Source organism: Chenopodium quinoa, unplaced genomic scaffold (genome assembly GCF_001683475.1).
Source record: "Chenopodium quinoa cultivar QQ74 unplaced genomic scaffold, ASM168347v1, whole genome shotgun sequence".
Classification (NCBI taxonomy): domain Eukaryota; kingdom Viridiplantae; phylum Streptophyta; class Magnoliopsida; order Caryophyllales; family Amaranthaceae; genus Chenopodium; species Chenopodium quinoa.
The window spans coordinates 4013187-4024759 of NW_018743946.1; the positions used below are offsets into that span (position 1 = coordinate 4013187).

Sequence of the window (11573 nt, forward strand, 5' to 3'; positions counted from 1 at the left end):
TCGAAGTTGGATATCAACAAAACAATTGGGTGACCCAGAATATCAAGCAGGTGTTAGAGAGTTCATTAATTTTGCAGTTACTAATAGTGAAGGTCATCCCAAGCTACCATGTCCTTGTTATATGTGCCACAATTTACTACATAAGAGGCCTGACGAAATACTTAATCACTTGAGTAAGTGGGCATTTGATAAAACATATACGAATTGGATTTGGCATGGAGAATGTAGGGAAAAACCTCTTGTTAGTAATGTAGAGGGTAGTGTGTGTGAAGGTGATAAAATAAATGAGGCTGATAATTTGGAAGATATGTTGCATTCAGTGAAGGATAACTTTGATGATAATCCTACCATGTTTAATTGAGAGCATTTTAAATGACTCTGAAAAGCCTTTGTATGACGGTTGCACTAAGTATACTAGATTGTCTGCGATAATCAAGTTATACAACTTGAAGGAAGGTCATGGTTGGACTGATACAGGCTTCAGCATGCTACTAGAAGTTGTCAAAGACATTCTTCCAAAAGACAATGTCCTTTCATCTGGTACTTATTAGGAAAAAAAGAGTTTAAGCTCTATGGGTTTACCTTACGAGAAAATCCATGCGTGTCCTAACAATTGCATGTTGTATCGAAATGAAAATGAATCTTTACAAAGCTGCTCAATTTGTAATGCCTCGCGTTACAAGAAAGAAGATGGCACAGTCCCAACAAAAGTATTATGGTATTTTCCAATAATACCACGGTTTAGGCGGTTGTTCTCAAATGCAGGGGATGCAGAGAAATTAAAATGGCATCATTATGGTCGATTAGATGATGGAATGCTTAGACACCCCGCCGATTCTCCGTAGTGGAGGTTTAGTGATGGAAAATACCCGGACTTTGCAAAAGAGAAGCATAATCTAAGGCTTGCATTGTCTAATGATGGGTTCAATCCATTTGGGAACTTGAGTAGCACATATAGTACATGGCCCGTTATATTGTCTACTTATAACTTACCCCCTTCGTTGTGCATGAAGCCACGATATATGTTTTTAGCATTGCTCATTTCTGGGCCTAAACAACCTGGTAATGACATTGATGTGTATTTGGAACCTCTCATTGATGATTTGATTATTCTTTAGGAGGATGGTATACAGGTGTTTTATGCACATTGTAATGAGAACTTTATCATGAAAGCAATGTTGTTTAACACCATCCAAGATTTTCCTACTTACGGTAATCTTTCTGGGTATACCGTGAAAGGGAAAGCACCTTGTCCCATAGGCATGGAGGATTGCGAGGGAGAATGGTTGAGCGCATCACGCAAGCATGTGATCCCTTTACATCGGCAATATCTTCCGTCGAGTCATCCATTTCATTAGAGGAAAAAGGCCTTTTATGGGAAACAAGAGTTTAAAGATCGCCCAAGAGTTCCATCAAGTGAAGAGGTGTACCAAAAGGTTAAAGACATTCAAATTACATATGGGAAAAAGCATAGGTCTGCTCTTCCTACGCAAGGCTTTAAGAAGTGTTCATATTTATGGTGCCTACCTTATTGGAGATTCCTTTTTGTGTGACATTGGCTTGACGTGATGCATATTGAAAAGAATGTTTGTGACAGTTTGATTGGTACTTTATTGAATATTCATGGGAAGACTAAAGATGGCACGAAAGCTAGAGATGACTTATAGATCATGGGGTTTAGAAGTGAACTCCATGCTATTGTGAATGACAAAGGTCAAGCATACCTGCCTCCAGCAGCTTAACATTGTCAAGAAAAGAGAAAATTGAGTTTTGTGAGAGCTTGGCTGGAGTAAAAGTGCTAGAGGGTTATTCTTCAAATATTCGCAACCTTGTGAATATGAAAAACTTGAAACTTATGGGTGTTAAATCTCATGATTTCCATGTTCTAATGCAGCATCTTTTACCAGTGGCTATTCATTCAAATTTTCCTAAAAATGTTCGATTTTCCATAACCAAACTTTATTTATTTTTTTAATACAATTTATAGCAAGGTCTTTGATCTAAAAGAGTTGACTGCATTGGAAGATGGAATTGTTGTAACTTTGTGCCAATTAGAAATGTACTTTCCACCATCGTTTTTTGATGTCATGATTCATTTACCAGTTCACTTGGTAAGAGAGGAGCGATTTTGTGGGCATGTGTACTTGAGAAATCAGTGGCCTTTTGAAAGGAAAATGAAAACGTATGGCGGTTATGTCAAGAACCCTTTTCACTCAGAAGGTTGTATCGCTGAACGAATTTTTTATGAAGAAGTTCTTTCATATACTAGTGAATTTATATCAAATTCAATGAAGATAGGGCTTCCCGTTTCTCGACATATCGGAAGAATGGGTGGTCAGGGGACCCTAGGGCGCAAAAAACTTAACATGTCGTATGGCGATTGGCACAAGGCCCATTCGTACATTCTTCACATTGAGGATGAAGGGATTCCATATATTCAAAAACACATGAGAGACTTGAGGAAACACAATAGAAGGGCAAGTGAGAAATCAATAGCTGATGAACTCAATAGATCGTTCATTAGGTGGTTCAAAGATCAAGTTTTCAGGGAGCTTCAGGATTCTCCAAGTTCTATTTCTGATCGACTTAAGAGTTTGGCATATGGAACTAATTTCAACGCTACTTACTATTCAGTTATATTATCAATGGTTTCACATTTTACACAAGGTTGCAAGATGAAAATAGTACAATGAAAAATAGTGGGGTTACTTTAGAGGCTGAAGCTGTTCATTTTGCTAGTGCAAAAGACAAGCATCCCATTTCTAGCACAATACGATACTATGGATTTATTGAAGAGATTTGTGAGTTGCATTACTCTAAATTTTCAATACCAGTTTTCAAATGTCAATGGGTTGATAATAACAACGGGGTTGATCATAGTAGCCTTGGAATGACTTTTGTTAACCTTAATAAGATTGGTTACAAGGAAGATCCTTTCATTTTATCTAGTCAAGCTAAACAAGAGTTTTATATGACCGATCCATCAAATAAGAGAATGTCTACTGTTATTACACCGAGACCGCGACATATCATAGATGATTGGGGCAATGATAGTGTTTGGAAGGTAGTTCTTTGTTGGGAAAGGGACTAGTTGATGATGATTTAGCTGATGATTCTTCAATCTACGCAAGAGATGGCCACAATGAAGGTTTGTGGGAAGATAATGTTAACAATAATAAAGTAAAGCGAAAGCGAAAGCGCAGTCATAAAAACTCTTCATGAAATCAAGGTGAATTTTTCTTTTATATATCTACTTTTATTAAAAAAAGAATGTTTCCTCTTGAATACTAATAACTTAGAATTTAGTAGGGTTATGCACGATTTGTCAGATCATATACTCTTACGTACCATGTTAGCTATCTTTTACTCAAAGTAATTTAATGATAGGTCGTGTTCTTTTATATAACTAACAAAGTAAATTTAACTTGTCGAATTTATGTAGGTATATGGCCAGAAAGAATAAGAAAGTACAACCAAATGATGATTCTGAAGAGTCAAGTTGTAAGGAGAGAGGTCGTATTGTACTTAAAAGGTGGGGAAGACTATCCATGCTGGCACCCAAATCCTATTACAATGGAATCCAAGTAAAAAAATTCCCACAGGTGAACACAAGACTCATTTTTCCACCTACATCGGTGTGATGGCACGTGAAAGAATAAGCATAAGTTCCAACAGGAGTGTTAGATGAAGTTTATGGATTTATATCGGTAAGATATACTAATCCTGTATTCGAATCGCAAAATTATTTTAATATTTAAGTTTTTTTGCGTGTGTGTGTGTGTACTAACTTATAAATTGGTTTTGAATGAACATAGAAGGGGTTTTATGTTCCCGAGAATCGCAAAGGTTGTGTACTAACACGAGCATCGATTCGATGAAAAGCTTTCAAGACTAGATTAAGAACCAAGTGGTTGTATAAAAAAGATAAAACACTTACTAAAAAGCCACCACACAAGTCTAGTGGCCTGGGTGTTGGCTTGACAGGTGGGTTTGGTGGCCTGGCAGGTGGGTTTGGTGGTTTGGCTAGTGGGTCTAATGGCCTGAACTATTAACAAGCAAAATTTTCGAGCAAGGGAGCAAAGGACATGGGTTCACCTCTGATTCATTAGCAGGGGCTGATATTTATGGTACACAAGGTATTAGGAAAGAAGATAATTGCAAAAAAAACGCAATCTCATATGGAAACCCTAGAGACCGAGGCATATCATGTTCCCTGCCCTCAAACAGATCGTAACAATAAACTTGAGCCTATAACTAACCTTATGCATCAGAGTTGTGATTTGAAAGAATTTCCCGAGGTATGCCTTTTCATTCTAATTAAGTCCTCAATGAATTATTTAAACCAATAAAGAGGAAACGAACTTAATATATAAAAAATGGTGATTAGCTGCAAAAATGTAAACGTTATAGCCATGTAAGTTTTCCCTTTTGATTAAAATGGGTGTATTTATGTTAAGGGATGGAGTGATTGTTGTTTAGCAATAGAAGGAAACAACAAAGTGTTCCAAATTGTTGCAGGTAGAAAAAATAACAGATGTCAGAGTTACTCATTCTAGATTAATGCCGCCTTGTCATGCTCGAGTCACAACTAGAAGATATTGTGTCGACTGCTCTCTTGCCATGTCCTAATGATGAACTAGTCTATGTTTATCATGCAAAGAAAAGCTACACACCTTGCCCGATTAACTTGATTTTTCCAAGAAAGGTATGAAATTTAATTAATGATTGGTATATGTTTGCATTGTAATATTTTTCAGCATGTGTTATCAACGGGCATTTTGTTATGTATGCGAATTCTTTAAAAAAAATCAGCTTAACCCAACCACATATCTAGGAAATGTCAAAACATATATAGTACTTAAAATTTTTCCATATATATATATATTATATTCATGTTATAATGTCTTTTATTCATCATGCTATAGACCATTACCCACCAAGAAAAAGTGTTAAATATAACAACACCATCTCCACATTCAACATCATCTCAAGTGGCCACGACTCTTAAGTACGTTATCACCGAAAAGGGTCGTGAGATGGTGACTTCCACATGGTTACGTGTGTTAAATAATCATGCTATGGTATTGAAAAAAAGGGGTGTGACACTCTCCATACCAATTCAAAAATACATGTTTCTTAATGAAGACGTGGGTGTGACGCTTGACTACGAGGACTTGTTAGATTGGTGTATTAAAAGAGAGGTTGGAGAATCCCAAATGAATGTTTTCATAAAGTGAGTGTCTTTTTTTACCAATTATTTCTTTACTCTTGAATTTATTTGTGTATTAACTTCAACATATACAACTTTTGATGAGGCAAGGTACTTGGAAGGTCATTGTCAGAATGAAGGTGTCTCAGGTATGTACGGATTCGTGACACAAATGTTTTATCTCCAATGACACCAACTACAGATGAGGAGGTTTGATCCGACTATCTTTCTCGTGTTTTTGGATGCAACGAGGGAAAGAATGTCAATCAACTCTTCTTTGCTCCTTATAATGACAAGTAAGTGTACGTAGTATGCATATTCTATAATTACTATTCAATAATATTCACCATTGATTTTGCTAATATAATCACTATCATTATGTGTAGTATGCATTGGAGGTTAGCTGTTATTAGTCCCTGGAATGCACTAGTGTGCTGGTTAGATCCGGCTGGGGAAGAAAATGAGATCAATGAGTTTGCTAAAAAGATCATAAATGAGTACGAGTTAGAGTAATTATCCAATATTTTTGTTTTTGCATTATATATGCTCTATTATTAATTATTCAATTCATTGTTTTTGTCAAACAATGTCACAATTCTATAGGGGATTAAAAAAATTCAGCATGGTCCATCGAAAGGACATCAAGAAGATAAAAAAGAATCCATATATTGAGTGGAAGCAACCTAAGGTACGTCATTTTAGTTTATACTCTTGATATTAAAAGAATAATGTGTCATTTAAATGCTTATGTTATTATAATGCCAAATTTTCATGCATTTATAATTTGAATGTCTTTTTTAACAGTGTCCTCGACAACCTCAATACTCCAAAGTTTGTGGATACTATTTTTGTCGCTATATGCTTGAGATTATACAGAAAAGGGTATTGTGGGTTACCGATAAGGTATGTTTAATCTGATTTATGCACACAAGTCGACCCTAGTTACTAAAATTAATATCATTTATGCATAATAAATTTTATAATAGGGTTCTAGATATTTTTACACTTAATTTGACAAAGTGAAGGTCGTTTAGGGCTTATTTGACGACGAGGCTGCAAATTACCCTCAAATGACTCATTTTAATCCTACCATTGCATATTTCAACCCATATCATTATATTCATTTGTTTGTATGTGTAATTATTTTTGAATATAGTTATAATATAGCATCATCTTCCATTATGAATGAGTTATGACTATATACGGCGATTTATTGTTTATCTTGCAGTTTTTTCAAGCGGACCCCTGTACATATTCAACTGAAAATGTTGACAAAATTAGAGACTTGTGGGCTAAGTATGTTCTAGAGCTTGAACAAGATGACGTTAATGAAGGAAATGAATATGGTATAGACATTACGTGAGTTTAGTATGTCCATTACTTTTGGGAAAAGTATTGCAAATTTTAGAATTTTTTGTATAAAACTTTTGGAGGTAATCTAAGATGGCATGAAAATTAAAAGAGTTTGGTTTATATTTTTGGGAATTGAATACTAGATTTTGTTTTGCAGATGTTGATGTATAGTATTTTTGGAGTTATATTGTAATTAATGGATATTTGTAAAAGCGTTTATCAACTTTTTTATTATTATATGCTTCATGAATATTATAAAATTATGGAGTGATGTATATGATGTGCATATAAATAGCAGGTGAAAAATATAGGTAAATATGTCCAACAGGTGCCATACAAAAACAAATACAGCTCATATACCGTACAAGAACAAATACTATAATTGAATTTTTGGCAAAAAAATAAATAAATAAAATAACAAAGAGACATGTTGTCGTTACTAACAGTTCTCTTAAATAACAACTATAAAACCTGTTGGCCATGGTAACAGGTCTCTTTGCTTTTTGAAATTTAAAAAATAATCACACGCAAAAAGACATGTTGTCTTACTTCTTAGGTCTCTTATTAATAACAAAGAGACTTGTTCTATTGACCAGGTCTCTTAACCAAAGAGACCTGTGAGCTAAAGACCTCCTAAGAAGAGGTCTCTTATGTCTATTTAAACAGGTCTCTAAGGCATATTTTGTAGTAGTGATACATAATAAACTTTGACCATTAGGTCCTTTTTTGCATAATTGACCATTTACTAGACCATATTGGGCCGCAAGTGTTCTTAAGGCTCGTTGGTCTTTCGATGAAGTATTTTCAGGATATGTGCCATGCGTAATATATTGGAGGATATGATCATACCAAGGATTCTCTCCTTCGATGTCTTTTATTTCCTATATAGCGTTGCAATACGATGGTTCTTCTATTTTATCAACGCATAATGGCATCATATTTAAATGATCTGGAATGTTGATCATTGAGGCTAATTTTGCTAGCGCATCAGCAAATTGATTGTCATCCCTTGGGAGATATTTAAAATCAATATGTTCAAAATGCTAGATGAGTTGCTCTAGGTGTGCTTGGTATAATATCATTGCGGAGTTCTTTATTTTCCATTTTTTTAGTATATGATTTATAATCAAACTGGAGTCTCCATATACCTCTACTTTTTGCACACCTATGCTAGCTGCTGCTTCTAATCCAATAATGCACGCTTCACATTCCGCGGCATTATTAGTAATCTCAAAGTCTAGTTTAACAGAGATTGGAGTATGTGCTCCCTCTGGACTTATGAGTAATACTCCTACGCCACATCCTTTTTAATTAGACGCACCGTCGAAGTACATTACCCATTTGTCATCTTGTGTCATGAGAATCTCTTCATCCGGAAGATGAGTAGTTTCTACACGACTTGTTTGAATTGGATGTTGTGCTAGAAAGTCGGAAATTACTTTTCCTTTCATTCATTTTTCAGGAATACATTTCAACTCAAATTCGGCCAACATCACCAACCACTTAGATATCCTTCCTTGTATAGGTGGTTGTTCAAACAAATACTTTATCGGATTTGTTGAGAAATCACATGAGTAGTGTGGTAACATATAATGTCGTAATTTTTTGGTTACCCACACTAATGCTAGGCTTGTCTTTTCCAAGGTGCTATATTTTGTTGGAAAAATTTCTCCCATTAATCTGAACTTTTCCTCGTCCGCCCAAATTAATCCCAACTTTGGATTATTATCTATCACTCCCAACTTTAGGGGGTATTAATTTTTATTGCACCCAACATGTCATCCAACCTGATGAAGCAGGTTACCTAGACACGTGTCAGCGTATGATTGGCTTAAATTTTTAAAAAAAAAACAAAAAACAAAAACAAAACCCCACAAACCACCCATACCAAGCGGCTGCCACCACAACCCCACCCCCACCCAGCCGGAAAATCACCCCCACCGCCGAAAAACCCTTCCCCTTCTGCCGAAAACCGCCGCCCAGCCTTCCCCCTCCCTCGAAACCCACACCTTCCCTTCCCCCACCCCCGAAAACCCCTCCCTCGTTCCCGGAAACCACCGCCCATCACTCCCCCTTACCTCAAAACTCACCCTTTCCCTTCCCCCACCCCGAAACCCCTCCCCTGTTTCCGGAAAATGGCGTTCGTCCCTCCCCTACCCTCAAAACCCATCCCTTTGCCTTCCCTCACCCTTAATTTCACCCCCTTCCCCGACAATTAGCCACGAAAACGACACCCCCTTCCTCGTCAATTAGCCACGAAAATGGTTGTGCTGGGTTGTTTCTAGGGTGTGGGATGGATGGTGGAGGAAGGGCGGTGGTTTTTATTGGAAGTCGGTGGTTGGCCGGTGAAATTGAGGGCTGGGGTTAGGGTTTCGGCATGTTTGAGGGAGGTGGTGGTGGTGGAAGTTGTTGTGCGTGGTTATTTTTTTATTTTTTATTTTTTTAATTTGACCATTCATGTAGTGACACGTGTCCAAAAAAAATCTAAAACGCAAATGTTGACTGGATTAACCGGTTGCAGATAAGTTGGGTGCTATAGAAATTAATACCCCCTAAAGTTGGGAGTGATAGATAATAATCCAAAGTTCGGATTAATTTGGGCGGACGAGGCAAAGTTCAGATTAATAGGAGCAATTTTTCCTATTTTGTTTCATATTGGATGAATTTTTTACTTATGTAATATATTGCACGCTCGACTTTTTCTACCTCTTGTGCTAAAATGGCACCTGCGGCTGTGTCTGTAACTATAATGTATAGCCTAAGAGGTAGTTTGGGTACTGGTGGTGCTTAAATTGGTGGACTTTTGAGATAATCTTTGATTTTCTCAAAGGCCTTTTGGCATTGATCGTCCCATTCATGTTTCTCCTCTTTTTTCAATTTTTTAAATATTGGCTCACAAGTCATAGTCAATTTGTTGATAAATCGACGAATGTATTGTAGTATGCCAAGGAATCCCCTAATTTCTTTTTCTAATTGAGGGGGAGGCATGTCAACAATTGCCTTTATTTTAGAGGGATCGATCTCGATGCCACGTGTGCTTACTACGTATTCGAGTAACTTTCTAGAATTTACTCCGAAGACGCATTTTTGTGGATTCAATCGCATTTTGTAATCTTTTATGCAAGTGAAAAATTTGCGTAAAGCTTTTATATGTCCCATTCTATCTTTGGACTTAACGATCATATCATCCACATACACTTCTATTTATTTATGCATCATATCATGCAAGAGAGTCGTAGTCGTTCTTTGATACGTAGCTCCCACATGTTTTAAACCGAATGGCATGACTGTGTAGCAATATGTACCCCAAGGGGGTAATAAAGCATGTCTTTTCTTTGTCTTCTTTTGCCACTAAAATTTTGTTGTAATCTGCGTATCCATCCATAAAGGATAACATCGCATGTTCAGTCGTGTTATCTACCAATATATCAATATGTAGTAGAGGAAAATCGTCTTTAGGGCTAGCTTTATTAAGGTCCCTAAAGTCGACACATATGCGAACTCGTCCATCCTTTTTAGGGACTGGGACGATGTTTGCTACCCATTCTGGGTAATTACATACGCGAATAAAACCTGCGTCTAACTGTTTTTGTACTTCTTCTTTTATTTTTAATGCGACATCAGGTTTCATTCGTCGAAGATTTTGTTTTACTGGTTTAGAGGTAGGGTTCAAGGGAATGATATGTTCCGCAATTTCCCTATCTAGTCCAGGCATGTCCTAGTATGACCAAGCAAACACGTCTTTGAATTCTTTGAGCGTCGATATGAGGGTTGATCGCTCTTTCGGATTTAGAGTTAAGCAAATTTTGACTTCTCTTTTATTTTCGTTAGTTCCTATATTAACTACTTCAGGTTTTTCAACGATAGGGTTCTTTTGTTCTCGTTCATTCATTAGTTCAACCAATTTATTAATGTTATCATCTTCATTATATTCATTGCTATAGCATTCGAAAGATTCAAGAGAAGGCATATACTCGGAAATAGAGCTCATATTATTAAAATCAAAAGAGAGTACATCAAGAGAAGAATCCTTTTTGAGATCTTCGTCCTTAGAACTAGAAAATAAAGACTCAGTAATGGCCACAAGGCCTAGATTTTCAGCTTCCCTAGAATATATAATAGATTCATCGTCCGATTCTTCAAACATTTTCCCTTTGCCTGTGACGATTTCCAGCTTATTACCTTTGTGATTGGTCCATCTGAAAGATTTCCTCCATCCATGCTTAAAAGTTTCGTTTGAAAGGGTGATCAACGAGGTTGGGTCAAAAGCTTCATCTTGAATGGCATTTTGATTGGTCATTGTAGCGACATGATTTTGCTCTAGTTCAAATAGCAAGTTAAATGCTTGCCTATCATAGCACCCTAGAATTGGGTGTTTTGATTTAATGATACTAAGATCGTCATCCAAGAAGTAGCAATCATGAAATATTTCAAATCCAGACTTCTTGATTCCTTCCAGAACTAAGGGTTCTGGAAAGTCGTAGCATGGGTAATCTTCTCCCTCCCTAATGAATTGTCCATTAAGGGTTTGTTGATAGGATGGGAGTAATGTGTTTATTCCTTTCTTATTATTGTCTCTACGTGCTTTGTTTTTTGAATCGTGAGACTCCAGTTCTTCTTTGGTTGGTTTATATCCCAATCCAAAGGAGAAGCTTTTATTTGGGATAGGAAGTAAGAGAGATTTCTTCTTTCTTATTCCCAAAGGCATCCAAGGAAAGTAACTACTCTTGAGTAAGATGTTGTTTACTATCCGAGTGGATTATGGATCAAGCTTGAATGGTTCTTCAAAGTCTTCTTCCATTTCAATTGTGAAGATTGGCTCCACGGCAAATCCCCACATGTCCTCTTCATCATTATCATTGTTTATTTCTAAGAGTAATTGATCATTTATTGCTATTTTGAGTGGAGAAGCATGTATAGTCATAGGAAGCCCTTGATAGTTCAACCTAAACATTTGATGAAGTGAGGATGGTATTGCATCAAGCTCATGTATCTAAGGACGTCCAAGTAA

The 11573-nt window shown here is 36.6% G+C and overlaps 1 protein-coding gene across 3 annotated transcripts; it reads left to right on the top strand.

Annotated features, from left to right (window-relative positions):
• The first annotated feature begins 3782 nt into the window (after window positions 1–3782).
• On the top strand, window positions 3783–6786 carry LOC110689074. 3 transcript variants are annotated; one of them, XR_002504800.1, is made up of 6 exons: window positions 3783–4705; window positions 4926–5511; window positions 5596–5706; window positions 5813–5897; window positions 6014–6112; window positions 6438–6786. XR_002504800.1 is itself a non-coding variant. In XM_021865811.1 (5 exons), the coding sequence occupies exons 2-5, from the start codon at window positions 5597–5599 to the stop codon at window positions 6570–6572; spliced, it is 429 nt and encodes a 142-aa protein (XP_021721503.1). In that variant the 5' UTR covers window positions 3788–5511; window position 5596; the 3' UTR covers window positions 6573–6786. The 3 variants fall into 3 exon arrangements, 2 of the variants coding, with proteins under 2 accessions (XP_021721503.1, XP_021721504.1); XM_021865811.1 differs by having other exon boundaries at window positions 3788–5511; XM_021865812.1 differs by having other exon boundaries at window positions 3788–5505.
• Window positions 6787–11573: the final 4787 nt, after the last annotated feature.

What these genes read in the sequence shown, in the direction of transcription:
- LOC110689074 (XM_021865811.1), top strand. Translation starts at nt 5,597, where the DNA reads ATGCATTGGAGGTTAGCTGTTATTAGTCCCTGGAATGCACTAGTGTGC. An exon ending in GCTAAAAAGATCATAAATGA is followed by an intron (nt 5,707 to 5,812) that starts GTACGAGTTAGA and finishes ACAATTCTATAG; the next exon opens with GGGATTAAAAAAATTCAGCA. An exon ending in TTGAGTGGAAGCAACCTAAG is followed by an intron (nt 5,898 to 6,013) that starts GTACGTCATTTT and finishes CTTTTTTAACAG; the next exon opens with TGTCCTCGACAACCTCAATA.